Source organism: Geotrypetes seraphini, chromosome 2 (assembly GCF_902459505.1).
Source record: "Geotrypetes seraphini chromosome 2, aGeoSer1.1, whole genome shotgun sequence".
Lineage (NCBI taxonomy): Eukaryota > Metazoa > Chordata > Amphibia > Gymnophiona > Dermophiidae > Geotrypetes > Geotrypetes seraphini.
In genome coordinates, this window is record NC_047085.1 from 448,892,931 (window position 1) to 448,912,730 (window position 19,800).

General features: G+C 46.8%; 1 protein-coding gene across 5 annotated transcripts in view; it reads left to right on the forward strand.

Annotated features, from left to right (window-relative positions):
- The window catches only part of CCDC7 (coiled-coil domain containing 7), a 730,660-nt gene that overhangs the window by 52,906 nt on the left and 657,954 nt on the right, over positions 1 to 19,800 (forward strand). For all 5 annotated transcript variants that reach the window (XR_004538163.1, XM_033931492.1, XM_033931495.1 and 2 more), the window contains exons 2-3: positions 6,131 to 6,466; positions 7,957 to 8,010. Coding sequence is in view for 4 of the 5 variants with exons in the window: in XM_033931492.1 (XP_033787383.1) it covers positions 6,167 to 6,466; positions 7,957 to 8,010 (354 nt within the window). In the remaining variant the exon portion in view is untranslated. The remainder of the gene's footprint in view (positions 1 to 6,130; positions 6,467 to 7,956; positions 8,011 to 19,800) is intronic.

The window sequence follows — 19,800 nt, forward strand, 5'->3', positions numbered from 1 at the left end:
ATCGAACATTAGAACCTAAAAACTGATCATTAATATGACGAAAAAACAAGCGTAGTATATATTCTCTATCACTTTCTAAAGCAAGAGTTATTAACAGGGTTTTCCTTTCCGTTATAACCTCTAAAGAGTTCTCCAGAAACGTCGTTAAGTTCATGTTTTCATTATTTGTCCCTTGAATCTCATTAGGAGTGGAAACTTCCACAAGTTTCTTTACTTGAAAATAATTAGCTCTAACAATTGGTGGCAAACTTTCTGTAGGAATTAGCAAAATTTCCTTAAAATACTTTCTTGCCATCTCCATTGGTGAAATTAAGGGACATTTAGGAAAATTTAGGAGTCTCAGATTATTTTTCCTTAGTTGGTTCTCAAAACTTTCAATTTTCCTGGCAGTAAATGATCTTTCTTTTACCAATTCAAAGTCCAAAGTTTTCATTTCGGATATTCATGACTCCTGTTTTTCTAATTTCTCACTTAAATCTTTAAGGGCCAAGCCTTGTTGCTCCACTTTAGAGTGGATAGTCCCATAATCAATTTTTAAAGTGGAAAAAGACAATTTGAGGTTAGCGTCCATAACTGATATGGCCTGCCATAAAGCCTCCATATCTATTTTCTTAGGCTTCTCCAGCACTCCAAAGTTAATGTTACTTCCTCCCAAAGCTCCTCTCACCTCCTCTGCAGTGTGGGAAAACTGCCGCTGTTCTCTGGCTTCTTCGGCTCCCGATAGAATTGGAACTGGCTGTCCTCCTTCTCTGAGGATCGATGTACCCTCCGGGGTCATCGTTACCTCAGGAACTCCCGACTCTGCACTGCTTCCGGGTTGTGGTGGTGGCTGCCTCTGCTCCGGGCTCAGTAACGCCCGAAGCTGCTGGCTGAGTTCGCCTGACGTATTCGGGCTTGCCCCTGAAGTAGCCCCCGCAGATTCGCTCGTGCGGGCCAACGCTCCTTCAATTTAGTCTGCACCAGACCCGGTGCCGCTATCGCCGCCGGAGGATTGCTGCGAAGGACTCCTTTCCTCTTTCCCATATTGAGGTAAGAGGGCTGCTAGGCCGCACATCAAACGCCGGCCGACTGCAAGAGAGGGAGCCTCCTACTCAGGCGTCCGCTCTCGTCACCATCTTGTTTCTCTCTCCCCTCCCTAGTCTTGGCAGCCTGGCCATTGTCCATCAGAGAGACAAGCCTCATTACTTAGCACTTCCTGCTCATATTTAGGTCTTTGTTTCAGGCTGGCCTTAGTTTCTATTGGACCCAAAGTGGCGTTTTGCCAACTCTCTAATTTTATTTTTATGCAATTCTACATACTGGCATAGTTTTTATTTGATTTTCCGTTTATTTTCCTTTTCATTCTATTTGGTATTTAATAGGTACTTAACCAGCAATTTTTTAAATCATATGGTGCGTATAACAAAAATGTGAAAACTAGCAGACAAAAAGGTATTTTCTGTGTATGTTTTATTGACTTCTGATCATAGGCATATCATAGTGTACTGTTATCTAGTTTTTTAAGGGGAAATCAGCATTTAAGAATTCTTTTTGTTAGTGTGTGTATCAAAGTGCAGGACTATACAAGTGCAGAATGGAAATGAGTCAACTGATGGGTCTGAAGACATAGACAGAAGGTAAACAAAATACATTGTAAAAGGGAGAATTGGGCGTGAGTGTGTCAGTGAGAGGGAGAGAGAGATGGTGTACACGGGGAATGGAAGAAAGAGGAGAATTTTTGGTCATAGGGAGGGGGGGGTGAGGTACAGATGATAGGGAAGAAAAAGATGAGAGAGAGAAATGTGGAAAGGGGACAGTAGGACAGATTGAAAGGAACGCAAGAGGATGGAATGTTGGACATAGTGGTGAAGGGAGTGGTGGGAGAGATGTGCTATGATGCTGGAGAGGTGTGATAGAAGGAGAAATGTTGGGCATGGGGCTGGTGGGCAGGGGCGAAAGATGAGAAAGGGATAAATGCTGGACCATGGTAGGAGGAACCAATGGACAGCAACAGAAAAATTTACAGAAGATGGGAAAGCGGAAAAAAGAAACCGGGACCAACCTGATGGAAAAATAAATCTTCACACAACAAAGGTAAAAAACGGAATTTATTGACTAAACTATGTTAGCTTTGGGAAATGTATATAGCAGATGTCTTTGTAATGTGTTCAAAAGAAAAGGAAATGCATTTCTGTTTTTATTTCTACAGTGTTGAAGTACTTGCTGACCCTTGCTGTGGCTGGTGGGGATCCCCAAGCACCGCCAGCAGAGGACCTCCTCTAGAGACGGCCAGAACTCTCCTCCAGCAAGCGCAGCAGTCGCCTGCATCATCCATGAGCCACTGAGGTGCCAGCATCTGTGATTCAAGAACGCTACTGCTGCTTGCCAAGCTTGGCAAAAGGGACCCCAGGCCACCTTCAGAGGAAGTCCTCAGCTGACATAGCTTGAGGGTCCTTATCAGCTGGAGCATTTATATTTTTGGCATTGGTTAAGCGGTATAGATAGGTTGTTTACAGGTATTTTTTTTTTTTTTTTGAAGTGTTGGTTAATTAGAAAGTGGGCGGGGGGGGGGAAATAAGTCTTGTCTTTATTCTATTAAATTTCGTCAATCAGGGAACCCTTTTTGAATGGCCTGTTTCAACTGCAACCATTTAAAAGCTTGAGACTGAGATGCCGAATGATTGTTGCAATTGTAATAAATTTAGCCTTTTCCCATTTCAGATCACATCAGTGGTACGCATGTTGTATCCCAAGCTTGAGCCATCTGAGCATTGTACACTCACTAATGCAAGCGCTAGTAAGGTGTTAATCGCCTTTAGCACCCACGTTTTATCTTGAGCTTCTGCCATTAGTGTGCCTCTAATAAGGACATATCTGAAATTATTTGGAAGTTTTTGATGGTAGTGAATGATTCTGCTTTTCTTTTTACAGGCAGTTGCCATTATCCATCTTTCCAAGTCCTCCTTTATGAGAAAATAAAAGGGATCATTATGTGCTTGCCAATATATGTTTTTTGTGTTTTCGCGACTTGATGAGAGATTTTGTGATGTGGTGAAAGTTTGCCAATTATCCTGTTCAGGTTACTGCGCTATTCCCACTTTACTGTCACAGGTGTTGCTGTCTATTTTTTTTACTTCATGTGTCATATCATTTTTCCATTTCGGTGCTTTTTATGCACACTCTCAGTGGCATGATTTGCTTTTGTATTGAAACGCTTACACAGTTCTTAATTTTCTTTTTAATTCCCCTTTAAAAATTTTTTTTTTCATATCGTTTTCTTTTTGACATCATGTGAATGCGCCATCTGCTGGATATATTGTTTTTCCATCCATTTAATGTTTAGATATTTCTTATATACTTTTTTTATGTGTTGTAAATTCCGCTCCTCTCCATACAATTCCAAATCCATATTGTATCTGTTCTCCTTTCTAATTTTCTTATAAACCTTGCTGAGCTCTACTGTTATAGAGAAGATGCGGTATATAAGCCTAAGGTTTAGTTTAGTTTAGTTTAGTTTATTTGTGATAACAAGAGATTGGCATCTGATGGGTATGGTATCAAGAGAAGCTTTGTCAACAGGAAGCCTGAAGTCATGATGCCATTGTACAGAGCCATGGTGAGACCTCATCTGGAATACTGTGTGCAATTCTGGAAGCCACATTACCGTAAAGATGTGCTCAGAATTGAATCGGTTCAGCGGATGGCCACTAGGATAGTCTCGGGGCTAAAGGGTCTCTCGTACGAAGAAAAACTGAGCAAATTGCAGCTCTACACTCTTGAAGAGTGTAGGGAGAGGGGAGACATGATTGAGACATTTAAGTACATCACAGGACGGGTCGAGGTGGAAGATGATATCTTTCTTCTCAAGGGACCGCTCAAACTCAGGGGAGGGAAGTTTCGTGGAGACGCCAGGAAGTACTTCTTCACGGAGAGAGTGATTGAGCATTGGAACAAGCTTCCAGTGCAGGTGGTCGAGGCACGCAGCATCCCAGACTTCAAGAACAAATGGGATACCTATGTGGGATCCCTACGAGGGTCATGCCAAGGGATAGGGTCACTAGGGTATGGACTTGAATGAGTGGGTCAGTAGAGTGGCAGTATAATTACAATTATACTTTAGGGGGTCAGTAGACTTAAGAGGGTGGATAAATAGTGTGGGCAGACTTGATGGGCTGTAGCCCTTATCTGCCGTCATCTTTCTATGTTTCTATGTTTCTTCTATTATTTTTCTAAATAAATTCAGTCACTCTTCATTCACCATTCAGTCAACACAAACTTTGCCTGTTGTTTGTGTTTTTTTATTACAGTTCACATTTCACATCATTCTTCTGGTGCCCAACCTGTGTTTTTTTTCTCCTTCGGTTCCTCATGTTTATGTTTTTTAGGTTCCTCTTATGATGCAGCTTTGTTGCATGTTAGTTTATGCTTTTATCATCACTATTTCTATCATTGTGTTTTATCTTTAATAATTTTGGCATTGGTTCATTGGTATGTCAATTTGCTCTATAGATATTGATTGCACTCCTGAGGCAGGTTTCTAAGCCGAAACACATACCTTGTCGGGTCTATGACACATGGAGAGGCATAATCCAAATAAACGTCTAAGTCCCCTTTTGGCCTAAGACCTCAAACGTTGAAAGTAGAAGTAGGGAAAATGTCCATTATCAAAAAAAAAAGTCCAAAAGGAGATTTTTTTTTTGATAATGGCCTGCCTCTACGTTCAGCTGTTTAAACGCCCAGACCACTACTACATCTAAACTTACACCATATCATCAACCTAAAAAAAGCCTAAGTCCCAAATGTCCACAACCAGGGCTTTTAGGCGAAGGTGGAGCCAGTCCTTTGCCGAAAAGCTGGATTCCATAACTGGTGTCTGTCAAAAACAACACCGGTTACAGAATCCCCCCCCTTACAACGATCGGGGCAAGAGGGAGCCCTCTTGCCCCAGCGATTCCCCAACCCCCGACGAAGATCGGGGCAAGAGGGAGACCAAGTCTTCTTGCCCCGGCGATTCCACAACCCCCTTCCCCCCCTCCGATTACGATGGGGCCAGGAGGGAGCCCAAGCCCTCCTGGCCATGTGACCACCCCCCCTACAAGATCGGGCAGGAGAAAGCCCAACCTCTCCTGCCTAGGCGAACCCCCTACCCTCCACCCCGACTAAAATACGGGCAGGAGGGATCCCAGGCCCTCCTGCCCTCGATACACCCCCTTCCATCAAATGCCTTCCCCCAAATACCCGATCGCCCCCGCCGACCAGCTAGACCCTCCCCCCACCGACCCTCGATCCCCCCCACCTCCAATCCCCACATACCTTAAAATTGTTGCCGGACGGGTGCCAAGCCCGTCAGTCTGGCAGGCCAGCCATCTGTTGAATGGCTGGCCTTAGGGTCTGATTGGCCCAGGCGGCTCAAACCCCGCCCACAGGTGGGGCCTGAGGCACCTGGGCCAACTGGAATAGGCCCAGTAGTCTTAGGCACCTCCTGTGGGTGGGGCCTTAGGCACATGGACCGCTCTGTTGCAATGTTCACCCCAAAGTGCTGCAGTTCGGAGGAGGGTGGGCGATCACCATCACGGCAGGAGAGATGAGTCATCTCTCCTGCAGTGATAGTTTCAGTAGGCGGTAGGCAGGTTGCTGGGGCCGCTGAGCTGCAGCGATCAGCTCAGCGACCCCTTTTTTGGCACTTATACCTGTTTTGACTTGGTCTAAGTCAAAACATATAAGTGCCGACTAGACAATCTGCCTAAACTTTTGGTTATACCTGTTGTATATCTAGGTGTAGGTCGGCCCACCTCCCGCCCTTTCCTCTCCTCTAAAAAAGCCTCTGTTTGCTCTATGCGTTTAGAGGCGGGGAAAGGCCTAAGCTGGTTTTAGATATGTCTAAAACCAGCTTTGATTATGGGTACTTGGATGATCAGGTTTTTTGATCGTCCAAGTACCCATTTAGGCCACTTTTTAGACGTTTTGGTTTTGGTTTTTTTTTATTATGAGCCCCATATTGAACATATGGCAAAACCTGTTTTATTGTTACTTTAATAAATATTGTCCTATTTTACTTATACCTGGTTGATATGTACATTTCCTAATCCCACTTTATTGTTTTAAAATATCATTATCCATATAGCTTATATTTTGTATTTTTTTTGTGCAGGAAAAACAACAAGGCTGTTATAACGGTGGTATTGCTATGCAAGGGAATAAAATGGCAGACTTCAAGTTGAACCCCTCTTCTCATCTGGGTACAGGATTAGGTGCAGAAACAAGTTACTCCTCTAAAATCATGACAAAGAAGAAGCTTCCACCTCTTAGATCTGGGTTAGTAAGAAAGCCAAAGAACATTTCAAATGAATCTCTGCCAATGGTCATATTAGTTCCAAGTGATACGGAATGTATGTCGAAGTATGCCATACCTCTGGAGAATGCTGAAACTGGCAATGATGCAGACAGCGTTATGAAAATCATTGAAATGTTAAACAGTGTAAACCAGGTAGGCAATTAGTGTCACAGTTTACTGTTACTTTGGTGCCAATCCATAAATCAAAATGTATTCACTTATTTTGTAGAATTACCTGTTCTCTAATTGCCATACAGTAATTATGTCAATATTTCTAGAAACTCCTAGGTTCAGATAATCTTTTTTTATTTACTGAGCAGTTATAGCCTGAGGCACCACACCTCTCTCTCAGAAGTAAACAGCAATACAAATAGAATAGATTTTTAGAAAGGATGTCCAACTCAGAATATGGACTTCCAGAAAGGGATCTGCTGACATAAAGCCTTTTCTAAAATACAAAAAAAAAAAAAGATGTCCAAGTTCTGGGTAGGTTCGGTATGAACCTCTATTTTACAGTAATAAGGATATTTCTCTGCTACCATACAGATACCATGGTGGAGGAGTAGCCTAATGGGTAGAACAGCCTGCTGAGAACTAGGGCCGAAATCCAAAGGTTGCTGGTTCAAGCTCCACTGCAGCATTTTGTAGTTTTTATTTCATTTTTTTTAAATTGTGAGTCCTCCAGGGAAGGAAACTATCTACTGTGATTTCCCTTACTCTGTTCTGTGGAGAACTGTTAATCAGAACCCCTTTCTGTTACCTGGACATGATAAATATCAAGTCTAAATACGAACGTTCATCTTTTTGAACAGAGATGCCCTTTCCCCTTCAGCAATCAGAGCTGGATGTTAATCTTTTGGTCCCTCTCTAGTCCACCCTAAACAAGCTTAGACTACTCCCCCTTGCTGTATGAACATACAACAGTTATAGAAGTCCATCAGTATTTGGATGCATCATGGAGATCTAAATGCTGGTTTTTAGAGTTTGAAAACACAAATAGAGTTCTAAAATAAGCATCATACCTCATAGCATCCTACACATCTCCCTCGTTATTCACGGGGGATAGGGGCAGAGCCGGACCGCGAATAGGGAAATACTGCGAATATCCGGCTCTGACCCACCCCCGCCTTCCCCCAGCATCCCGGCCTTACCTGGTGGTCTAGCGGGCTTTCGGGGTAGGAGCGATCTTCCTACGCTCCTGTCCCGTGCAGATTGCCAATAGGAAATGGCTGCTGTGAGTTCCCGTAGTCTCTCGAGACTATGATGGGAACTCCCCATAGCCATTTCTTATTGGTGATCTACACGGGGCAGGAGCGTAGGAAGATCGCTCCTGCCCCGAAAGCCCGCTGGACCACCAGGTAAGGCCAGGATGCCGGGGGAAAGGCAAAAATATGGAATTGTGATTATGTGAAATCGTGAGTGCAGAAACCGCAAATGGGGAGGGGGAAGTGTATAGACTCTCAATATAAGGTATAATAGAATCCTTCCAGATAATACACAGCACCCTCCCCTAAACTTAAACAGACTTATATCTTCAGTAAAGAACAAGGTTTTTTTTGTAAGATAGCAAGGCAAGAGTAAATATACTGATTTAAAAACATCCACGTTTACATATTTATTATTATTATTTTTTTATTTGACAGAATGTTCGTGATTTAGAAGACATGTATGATAGCACTGAGGAAAAAAATGCATTGGTATGTTAACAGTGTTATCATTTACATATAACATGTTTATTTCTATTTTGGCTTAATTTCCTGTTAGCTTGGGTGTATGCTGTAAAGCTGTTCATTGATATTGTGAGGATAATTTTATAACTGGTTGTCTAGATTGGGGGGCCGTGTAGGTGCTTATTTTTAATGCCTATTTCCAATGAAATAGGAATGGTATGCTGAACTGTAGGATATTCCATCTGTGCTTGTGAGCATACTGCAGAAGATGTCAATCACAGCTTTTCAACTTCTCCTTCTCCATGGTCTCTGCTGCCCCCTTCAGTTCTTCCTTCTACAGGCAAGCATGAAGGTGTCGGTCTGATCTTCTCCATTTATTTATTGTTTTTCGGTCCCTTTTTCGGTTTTTGGTATGTTTGTGGTTTTTATGCGGCTTCAAGGGACCTCTGTACCTGCTTGGAGAGGAGCAAACTTTTCAGTCTGCAGCTGGCCGGCATAGGTGCCAGCTCTGTGGGTACCCAAGCACCTCCAATATTTTGGGGACTTCACGTGACTTTTTTACTCTTGGCCCCCCGGCTTTAGGGGGCTCCCCGAAGGCCAGCAGTTTCCTCCTCTCCACCATGGTCCGTCATCCCCCTGGCCTCCCGGTCTCACTTTAAAAATTAATTATGGCCTGCAGAGGATTGCCATCAGGCCAGGCAATTGTGATTATGACCTGGGTTCCGAAGGAAAAACCCAGGTCTTTGATTTCCTTTTAACCATAATAATAGTAAGAGGCTTGGTAGCATTCAGCCGAACGCCTTCAGGCCGCCATCTTAATTAGACTCCTCCTCACAGTATCTTCTTGAGTTCTTCTACTGTTGTTTTGATTCACACTTCAATTTAATTAGTTTTATCACTGTGTTTGGTGTCCGTTTTTACAATATTGGTTTGATTGTCCGGGTTCTTATCTGGGTGGCCTCGTTATTTCTATGATCTGCTACACTCACCAGTGGATCTTTGTTAGATTTGATCAACACTTTGCCTGACTCTAACCAGTAAGCCCTTGTTATGGTTTTTATTATACAATGGTGCCCCCTTTTGCCATTAAAGTCTTTAACCCCTTACTTCAGACAACATTCCATAAGTGATATCATTATTTGTGTTGTACTTTGCCATACTTCTTGTTTTTGATACCAGGTTACTTTCCTCTTTTAGCTTATAATTTAGCTTTTTTCATAATTACCATTATTATTAATATTATCATTTCATTTTTACTTCTGTTCACGCTCTTTTATTCATTACATTTTTATCTCTCTTACTTTTAAGCATTTTAATTATTTTATACTACCACTTTGTTCTCCATATGACTCTCTGTGATACATAGGATATTTCGGTATGTACTAAGTTTTATCATCTTTTTATTCGTTTTGATGGGCATCTTCCCCAGCTCTTTGCTAAGAAACTCTTATCCCAGGACAAGCAGGCAGCTATTCTCACATATGGGTGACGTAACCGACGAAGCCCAGATGCGGAAGCCTCGCAAGCAGACTTGCTTGTAGAAATTAGAAGTTTCGAATTGGCTGCACCGCAAATGTGAGAGTGCCTTCCCGCCCAGCGCAGGGCACGTCTCCTCAGTTCTCAGTTTTCCGTGGAGCCGAGAAGTCTGTCTTTGACTCTCTGCGTTTAACTTTCTTACTTCGTGCCTTCTCTCACCACGGTTTGTGTTTATTTTCTTCACGAATCGCTGTGTTCTTTTATTTCTAGTTTAAAAAAATATATATATATATATTTATTCCGTTTGACTGCTGGGATAAGCCAAAGCCCGTGGGCTTCGACTTTGTGGCGGATATGTTTTCCTCCTATGTCCTGGACAGCAATGGGCTTCAAGAAGTGTAGCCAGTGCCAGCGTGCGATTTCCCTCACGGACCCACACCGTTGGTGCCTCAAGTGCCTTGGGCCGGACCATCAACTGAAGTCGTGCGAGCGCTGTGCTACTCTTCAACTTCAAGCCCTTAAACGTGGATTTTAGTGGAGAAGCTTTTCAGGATGGATTCTTCGACCACTCCCTCGACTTCGAAAGCGGCTCTTTCTTCGACTACACCTGCTGTATATTCCCCTGTATTCTCAGGTCAGATATCTCAGCAGAAAGTTCCAGCGGTGGTAATCAAGGTGGCTAAGACTTCCAAGTCGAAGCACATTTGCACTGCCTCTGTGCATCCTCCAGCCAAAACAGGTGGTCCGGTTTCAGACGCGGATCCATCCTTGCTGGCTTCTTTCCAGACCATGTTAGAGAAGTAATTCATTCAGTTCCTCACTAATATGGGACCAAAGCTTGCTACTCTAATCCAGCCTGGGCATTCTGCAGACTCCCGCGAGGTCAACCCTCTTCCTATGCCTCAGACTGAGACTACACACACTATGCAGGGAGCAGAGTCTCTGCGAGTGTCTGGTCTGGCATCTATGCATGCGAAGCAAGGAGCAGATTGTTTGCAAGTGTCTCGACAGGAATCCTCACATTCCATACAAGGAGCATAGTCTTTGGGAGTGCCTCGAGGTTCCTCCATCAAGCCTCCTGAGCTTCGATCCACAGCTTCTAGCCCTATCCATTCTTTGGTAGCATCGACTGCTTCCATCTCCGGGGCGAAGTCTCTTTGATCTTCGAGATCTACTTCCAAGCACCACTCTCACCAACGATCGAGGCCTTCCTCGAGGCATACTTCCAGGCATAGCTCTTCTTTCAAAGAACGTCCTTAAGAACATAAGAACATAAGCAGTGCCTCCGCCGGGTCAGACCATAGGTCCATCCTGCCCGGCAGTCCGCTCCCGCGGCGGCCCAAACAGGTCACGACCTGTCTGAATCACCAGAAGGGGCTCCCTTGCCACCTTGGTTTCTCATTGAAGTCCTATCTTCCCATCGTAGTCCTAACCCTCCGGTCTTGCACATGCACGACCTGTTGGGTTTCTATACTTATTACCTGGTTAGCTTTCTATACTTGTGTTACATCCCAGCTCCTCCCTCAGTATCCCACGATCCCTTTATCCCTCAGGAATCCGTCCAATCCCTGTTTGAATCCCTGTACCGTACTCTGCCTGATCACTTCCTCCGGTAGCGCATTCCAAGTGTCCACGACCCTTTGGGTGAAAAAAAACTTCCTTGCATTTGTTTTGAACCTATCTCCCTTCAGTTTCTCTGAATGCCCCCTCGTACTTGTTGTCCCCTTCAGTCTGAAGAATCTGTCCCTATCCACCCTCTCTATTCCCCTCATGATCTTGAAGGTCTCTATCATATCTCCCCTGAGCCTCCTTTTTTCCAGAGAGAAGAGCCCCAGCCTATCCAACCTCTCGGCGTATGGGCAGTGTTCCAGCCCTTTTACCAGTTTCGTTGCTCTCCTTTGGACTCTCTCAAGTATCGCCATGTCCTTCTTGAGGTGTGGCGACCAATACTGAACGCAGTATTCCAGATGTGGACGCACCATCGCTCGATACAATGGCATGATGACTTCCCGCGTCCTGGTTGTTATGCCCCTCTTTATGATGCCCAGCATCCTTTTGGCTTTTTTCGAGGCTGCTGCGCACTGTGCAGATGGCTTCAGTGATGCATCCACCAGCACACCCAAGTCTCTCTCAAGTCTGCTGTCTCCCAACAATGCCCCCCCCCCCAATTTGTAGTTGAACAACGGGTTCTTTTTCCCTATATGCATGACCTTGCATTTTTCCACGTTAAAGCGCATTTGCCATTTGTTTGCCCAGTCTTCCAGCTTGTCCAGGTCCCTTTGCAGGTCCTCACACTCCTCCCTGGACCTAACTCTACCGCACAGTTTGGTATCGTCTGCAAATTTTATAACCTCGCACTTTGCCTCCTTTTCCAGGTCATTGATAAATATGTTGAAGAGTAACGGCCCCAGCACCGATCCCTGTGGCACACCGCTCGTGACTCCCCGCCAGTCAGAGTATTGGCCCTTCACTCCGACCCTCTGCAGTCTACCCGACAACCAATGCTTGATCCATCTGTGCACATCCCCTCCCACCCCGTGGTTCCACAGCTTCCTAAGCAGCCTTTCATGTGGCACCTTGTCGAAAGCCTTTTGAAAATCGAGGTAAATGATGTCTATGGGTTCCCCATTGTCCACCCGACTGCTTATTCCCTCAAAGAAGTACAGAAGGTTCGTTAGGCACGACCTTCCCTTACAGAATCCTTCTTCAACTAAGCCTCGATCTACGCCTCCAAGATCGAGGCAGCGTCGGCATAGTCCACATAGCTAAAGCACATTAACTAAAACTTTTAATGTGAAAAATTTGCTGTTTATAAAATAGCGGTTCTGAAGAAGCCCTCAGCTCATACGCAGGGCGAAACGGAGATCCTCCGTCTGCAGTTTCATTAAGTGTGGACGCTAATCGGCTCTTATTTTTGAGCTAAGTACCACATTACTTCTAGCAAATTTAGCAGAGAATACTATAAGAGCACTTAGTAGAGTGTTTTGATTTAAAATATATTTATGGTAAAATGTGAAAAAATATCAAGTAAACAATAAAAATTAAAAAAGCATAAAATAACATAAGGCTCACAGAGAAAATAAGATTGTATTCGATGATGGCCCTAACAAGAGTTTAAATAACCATGATTAGCTCTGGTAATTAAACGTGGGCTCTTGAGAAATTTAATCTTCGTCTCTGAGAGTGAGCCAGTCAGATTTCTTAGTTTTAGTGTTGGCCTTAAACAGTGTGGAAATAAGGTTTTGTCTAGTTTTAAGTGAGCCTTTACCAAAATGCCATGATGTCCTCCTCAATAACAATTTCCATTTTGTCACTTATTTCAAGTTTCTCATTGACCTCCTCCCTAAATTTCTCAGTTATTTAGATACTCAAAAGCACTTCGAATTTCAAGAAGTCATAGCTACTCTGTCACAACTCAGATTACATCTATTTCAGTCTTCTTATGATGCCTCTGAGTTGTCCGCCAGGGCGACTGCTTGTTCTGTAGCAATGCGCCGCCTAGCCTGGCTTCGCACCATTGACATGGACCCTAATCTTCAGGACCGCTTGGCTAATATTCCTTGTGCAGGCAATGACCTGTTCGATGAATCTATCGAGGCAGCCACCAAATCCTTTGCTTCTATTGTCAGACCAAAGCCCAAGCCAGCTCCTGCCAAGCCTGCATGCCCTCTTCCAATTTTCCAGAGGCATTTTATCCGAGAGCGGCTCCTTACACTCGCCCTCTTTGCAAGAAACAGCAGAATCAGAAGCAACAGAAATCTCAACCTTATGCGGCACCTAAGGCTACGCAGCCTTTTTTGACTGTTTAAAACAAAGCATAACCGTTCTGTCTCTGACCTATCTTCCCCCTATTGGAGGTCATCTCCATCATTTTTACCACTGATGGGAGACAATCACATCCGATCTCTGGGTGTTGTCAATCATCAGGGAAGGATACTCTCTTCATTTCACTCAGGTTCCACCAGAGCTTCCTCCAAGAGAGTATCCTTCCAGTCCATCCCAGACCGCCCTTCTTCTTCAGGAAGCTCAAGCTCTGCTTTGTCTCCATGCCATCGAACCAGTTCCTTTGGAACAGCAGAACAGGGGGTTTTACTCCTGTTACTTTTTTATTCCAAAGAAGACGGCGATCTGCGACCCATTCTGGATCTCAGGGCTTTCAACAAATTTTTAGTCAAAGAAAAATTTTGAATGTTGTCCCTGGCATCCCTTTATCCCCTTCTAGATCAGAATGACTGGTTATGCTCTCTGGATCTCAAGGAGGCCTATACTCATATTCCCATTCATCCGACCTCCTGTTAATGCAGATTCCCCACCCAAAATCTGAGATATTATCAATACAGAGTGCTGCCGTTTGGCCTGGCTTCATCTCCCAGAGTGTTCACCAAGTGCCTGGTAATGGTAGCAGCAGCTCTAAGGAACCATGGTCTTCAGGTATTTCCCTACCTAGATGACTGGCTCATCAAAGATGCAACATTTCAGTGGGTTATTATTGTGACCCAACGGATTATGTAGTTCCTACAAAGTTTGGGATTTGAAATCAACTTTCCCAAATCACAACTTCAACCCTCTCAGAATCTACAATTCATAGGAGCTATTTTGGACACTATCCAACTCAGAGCATTCCTTCCACAACAACGTCTGAATGCTCTCCTTCAACTCTGACATACAGTGTCTTCCCGCTCTTCCATCTCAGCGAGACACATGATGGTACTACTGGGTCACATGGCCTCCACAGTACACGTGACTCCTTTTGCCAGACTTCATCTCAGAATTCCTCAGTGGACCCTGGCATCTCAGTGGACTCAGGTTTGCGACCCACTTTCTCGACACATTGCAGTCACTCCTTCATTGAGATAGTCTCTCCGCTGATGGATACTCTCTTCCAATCTCTCCAGAGGCTTGCTGTTTCAGATGCCCCCCCATCAGAAGGTGCTCACAACAGATTCCTCGACCTACGCTTGGGGCGCTCATCTCGATGGACTCCGTACTCAAGGCCACTAGACCAGTATAGATCGTCAGTGTCACATCAATCTGTTGGAACTCACAGCGATCTGCAAGGGTCTCAAAGCTTTTCAACATCTTCTTCACGACCAGGAGCTCGTTAAAGAAAAGAAACGAGCATTTATTTCCTACAAACATTCGGAGAAAAGGGATTCCAAAATAGAATATAAGGCCAATTCTACAGCTGTCAAAGCGGCAGTCCGAGAAGCCAAGCTTAGAGTTGAAGAAAACCTAGCAAAGAATATTAAGAAAGGGGACAAATCCTTCTTCAGGTATATTAGTGACAGAAAGAAAAACACGGATGGGATAGTACGCCTTAGAAAACCAGACGGAATTTATGTAGAATCAGATTCAGATAAAGCCGAACTACTAAATGAATACTTCTGCTCAGTCTTCACCTGCGAGGCTCCGGGGTCCGTACTAAGTTGCAGGCAAAGCAAAGCTCGGAAGACTCATTTCTGAATTTCGAGTTTACACCCAGGTATGTCTGCGACAAACTAACAAGACTCAAGGTGAACAAAGCCATGGGACCGGACAATCTACACCCCAGAGTGCTCAGGGAGCTGAGTGACGTCCTAGCAGAACCGTTATCCGTACTCTTCAATCTCTCCCTGAGTACAGGAAGAGTCCTCTTGGACTGGAAAACAGCTAACATCGTTCCTCTGCACAAAAAGGGGTGCAGGGCAGAGGCTGCGAATTACAGACCAGTGAGTCTCACATCGATAGTGAGTAAACTCATGGAAACACTAATCAAACGCAAATTAGACACGATCCTGGATGAGGAGAATCTACGCGATCCCCACCAACATGGATTCACCAAGGGTAGGTCCTGCCAATCCAATCTCATCAGCTTCTTTGACTGGGTAACAAGAAAGCTGGATTTAGGAGAGTCCCTAGACGTCGTGTACCTGGACTTCAGTAAAGCTTTTGATAGCGTCCCCCACTGCAGGTTATTGAGCAAGATGAAATCGATGGGATTAGGTGAAACTCTAACCGCATGGGTCAATGATTGGCTAAGTGGTAGACTTCAGAGGGTGGTGGTTAACGGTACCCTCTCTAAAACGTCAAGAGGTGACCAGTGGAGTGCCGCAGGGCTCGGTCTTGGGCCCGATCCTTTTCAACCTATTCATAGGAGACCTGACATAGGGGCTTCAAGGTAAAATAACATTGTTCGCTGATGACGCCAAACTGTGTAACATTGTAAGTAACAGCGATTTATCCAACAGTATGACGCAGGACCTGCTTTTATTGGAACAATGGTCCTTGACCTGGCAGCTGAGCTTCAACGCTAAAAAATGCAAGGTCATGCACTTTGGCAACAATAATCCGTGCAGAACGTACACATTTAATGGTGAGACCTTGGCTAGAACTGCAGCAGAACGAGATTTAGGGGTGATCATTAGTGAAGACATGAAAACTGCCAATCAAGTGGAGAAGGCTTCATCCAAGGCTAGACAAATGCTGGGTTGCATCCGTAGAAGTTTTGTTAGCCGGAAGCCCAAGGTCCTAATGCCATTGTATAGAACCATGGTGAGACCTCATCTGGAGTACTGTGTACAATTCTGGAGGCCACATTACTGTAAAGATGTGCTGAGAGTTGAGTCGGTTCAGCGGATGGCCACCAGGATGGTCTCGGGGCTCAAGGATCTCTCGTACGAGGAAAGGCTGAACAAATTGCGGCTATACTCTCTTGAAGAATGCAGGGAGAGGGGAGACATGATTGAGACATTTAAGTATATCACTGGTCGTCTCGAGGTGGAAGATGATATTTTCTTTCTTAAAGGGCCCTCGGCCACAAGAGGGCATCCGCTGAAAATCAGAGGTGGAAAATTTCATGGCGACACCAGGAAGTATTTTTTTACCGAAAGAGTGTTTAATCATTGGAATGATCTTCCATTGCAGGTGGTCGAGGCCAACAGCGTGCCAGATTTTAAGAATGAATGGGATACCCATGTCGGATATCTAAGAGGGTAGAGTTAAGGAGATGGGTCATCAGAGTGCGATCTCTCAGAGGATTAAGGGGGAGGGTCAATAGAGTGGGCAGACTTGATGGGCTATTGCCCTTTTCTGCCGTCATTTTTCTATGTTTCTATTCGGACGGACAACCAAGTCGTCATGTACTATGTTAACAAACAGGGAGGGATGGGATCTTCCTCCCTTTGTCAAGAAGCTCTGAAGGTTTTGGACTGGGCAATCCATCACAACACCTTCCTCAAAACTGTCTACATCCAAGGGGCGAAAAATTGCTTGGCGGACAACTTGAGTCATCTTCTGCAACCTCATGAATGGACACTCCATTCCTCGCCTCTTCATCACATTTTTTCACAGTGGGGAACGCCTCAGATAGATTTCTTTGCAGCTCCCCACAACCACAAACTGCCTCAGTTCTGCTCCAGGATATATCCTCCTCATCGCCTCGAGGCAGATGCTTTTCTTCTGGAATGGACGAATCTCTTCCTGTATGCATTCCCTCTCATTCTCAAGACTCTTGTCAAGTTGAAGAACAATCATGCCTTCATGATTCTGATTGCTCCTCGGTGGCCGAAACAATATTGGTACTCCCTTCTACTTCAACTCAGCAGCAGGGAGTCATATCTTCTACCAGTTTTTCCATCTCTGCTTACACAGAGTCAGGGATATCTGCTTCATCCCAACCTGAAGTCTCTACACCTGACAGCTTGGTACCTCTCAACATAACTCCTCTTCAGTTTTCTCAACCTGTAAGAGACATTATCCCAGGACAAGCAGGCATGATATTCTCACATGTGGGTGACGTCATCTACGGAGCCCCAGCGCGGACAGCTTTTCAAGCAAACTTGCTAGAAGTTTCAAGTTTGCACACTGCACCACGCATGTGCTAGCCTTCTTGCCACTAGAGGGCGCATCCCCACCTCGTGGTCCTCAGTTCTTTTTCATCCGCGGAGCCAGAAGCCCTGTGGAGAAATTGTGCTAAATTTGCCTTCTGTCGCCGCGGCTGTGTGGGGTTTTTCGCACGGTCGCTGCGTTTTTTCGTCTCTTTTTGCTTTGTTTCTTTCTTTTTCAAAAAAAAAAAAAAAAAAAACTTCGTATTCGTTACTACCGGGGGCTCCCGGTAGCCGTGGCCGAGGAACCTCGCTTGTTCCCGGCTCGCTTGTGGGCCCATGTCCCGGCCCGTAACGGGCTTTAAAAAGTGCGGGCGCTGTGAAAGACTCCTTTCTATTACTGACCCGCACAGGTGCTGTTTGCGGTGTTTGGGGCCCCAACACCCGACGGCATCCTGCGATAAGTGTGCCACCTTTCAGAAGCGGGCGCTTAAACGCCGAAAGGCCCGCATGGCGGAACTTTTCTCTGTGGAGTCCCCGCCGGGGAAGGCCTCGAGTTCGGCCTCGGCTTCGGCCCCGGCCTTGACCTCGGCCTCGACATCGGCCTCGGCCTCAGCTTCGGGACCATCGGCGTCGCCTCGGGCCTCGGTGCCTTCGAAGCAGCTGCCCTCTTCCAAGGCCTCGGGTAAGTCTCCGCTTCCCTCCTCAGCTCCATCTAAGAAGCCATCCTCGGGCTCGTCGGCGGGTGGGTCCGCCTCAGTGAAGCCCAAGTTGCCATCGTCCGCTGCCCCGAGGGAATACTCGAGACCGAGGTCGCCCTCTGAGGAGCAGCGGCAGGTCTTGCCGCAGGGGATGTCAATCCCCGTGTTCCAGGAATTGCTCCGGGCGTTGATCGCCTCGGAGCTCACCGGGGCCATTGACCAGCTGCACCAGGCTTCGGCCTCGGCAGCTTCGGCCTCGGAGGCTTCGGCCCCGGTGGCCCCGCAGTTGGCGACCTCGGTCTCGGGTACCGGGGCCTTGGCTCCCGAGGCGCCCACGGCCTCGACCTCGGTGGTTCCCTCGGACCCGGCTTCGCGAGATCCGCCGGAGCGTAGTGTGCGGCCGAAGGACAAGGGGCGCCGAGTACGAAGACTTTCGTCCTCGTCCTCGGGGTCCTCGAGGGGTTCGTCTCCCTCGGGCAGGTCTCGAGCGAGGCGCAAGCCGAGGAAGGCTAAGAGGTCTCGGACCTCGCCTCGGCGGCGTGGTCGCTCGTCACCGGCCAGGGGCGGGGCCTTGCAAGTTCGGGATTTGCGGGTTGATAACCCCATTTTGTTCCGGTCTCCGGCCAGGGAGAGCTCTCGGGCTTCCTCGCCCGGGCCGAAGGGGCGGACCTCGGTGCCTCGGACCCCGGGGGGATCCCCGAGGGGTTCCTCCAGGCGCACCCGGTCTCCGACTCCGTCGAGGTCGCAGGACTGTGTCTCTTTGGGGTCGGGGTCGGGTAGGGAGCCCAGATACTCCAACCAGGCCTCTCCCTTCGGCTCTGCCGGGAAGTCTCGGTCTCCCTCTCCTCCTGCTAAACCCTCGTCCTTTACGAGGTTTGTGCAGGATATGGCTGCGGCTTTGGGTGTTGACTTGTCGGAAGGGTCCACTTACACCAAGGAGTTTTTGGAGGAGCAGGATCTCCCTGCCCCCCCCAGGGAGTCGCCGCGCCTTCCAATTAACAAGGTCCTCTGTCAGACCTTTCTGAGGAATCTTGAGGCTCCATTGACGGTCGCTGTGGTCCCCGCCAAAATGGAGTCTAAGTATCGCACCCTTCCCATCAAAGGGTTTGAGAAGGGCCAACTTTCCCACACTTCGCTTCTGGTGGAATCGGCAGTCAAAAAATCTCAGCCTTCCCGGGTCTCGGCGACGGTCCCGCCTAGTAGGGAGGGCCGGACCCTTGACAAATTTGGGCGCCGTCTCTATGCGAACTCTCTGATGGCGACCAGGGTCCTGAACTACGCCTTCTCGTACTCTTCCTTCCTCCGTACGATGGTGAAGGACCTCCCCTCCTTTCGGGAGGTGATGCCTGAGTCGCATAGGGACCGGTTCGCCACCTTTAGTTCCAACCTGACCCAGCTGCGCCTCTATTTATTCCACGCGATTTATGATGCATTTGAACTCGCCTCGAGGGTCTCAGCCTGTGCAGTGGCCATGCGCCGGCTGGCGTGGCTCCGTACCCTCGAAATGGAGGCCAATTTGCAGGAACGCCTGGCTAATTTGCCTTGCGTTGGCGTGGAATTGTTTGATGACACTTTGGATGCGGCGACGGAGCGACTTTCCAAACAGGAACGCTCTTTGGCCTCTCTGGTGAAGCCGAAGCCTAAGGCGCCTGCTCAGCGCCCTTTCAGGCAGCCTCCGAGGAGATACCCTCAGAAGTCCACACCGGCCTTCTCCAGACCGCCCCCTCGAAGACAGCCCCAGCAGAGTAGAGGCGGCCCCTCTAAACCTGCCGCGCAGGGGGCCGCTAAGGCCGCGCCGTCCTTTTGACGGGATAGGCGGTTGGGGGCGGGCCCCCACC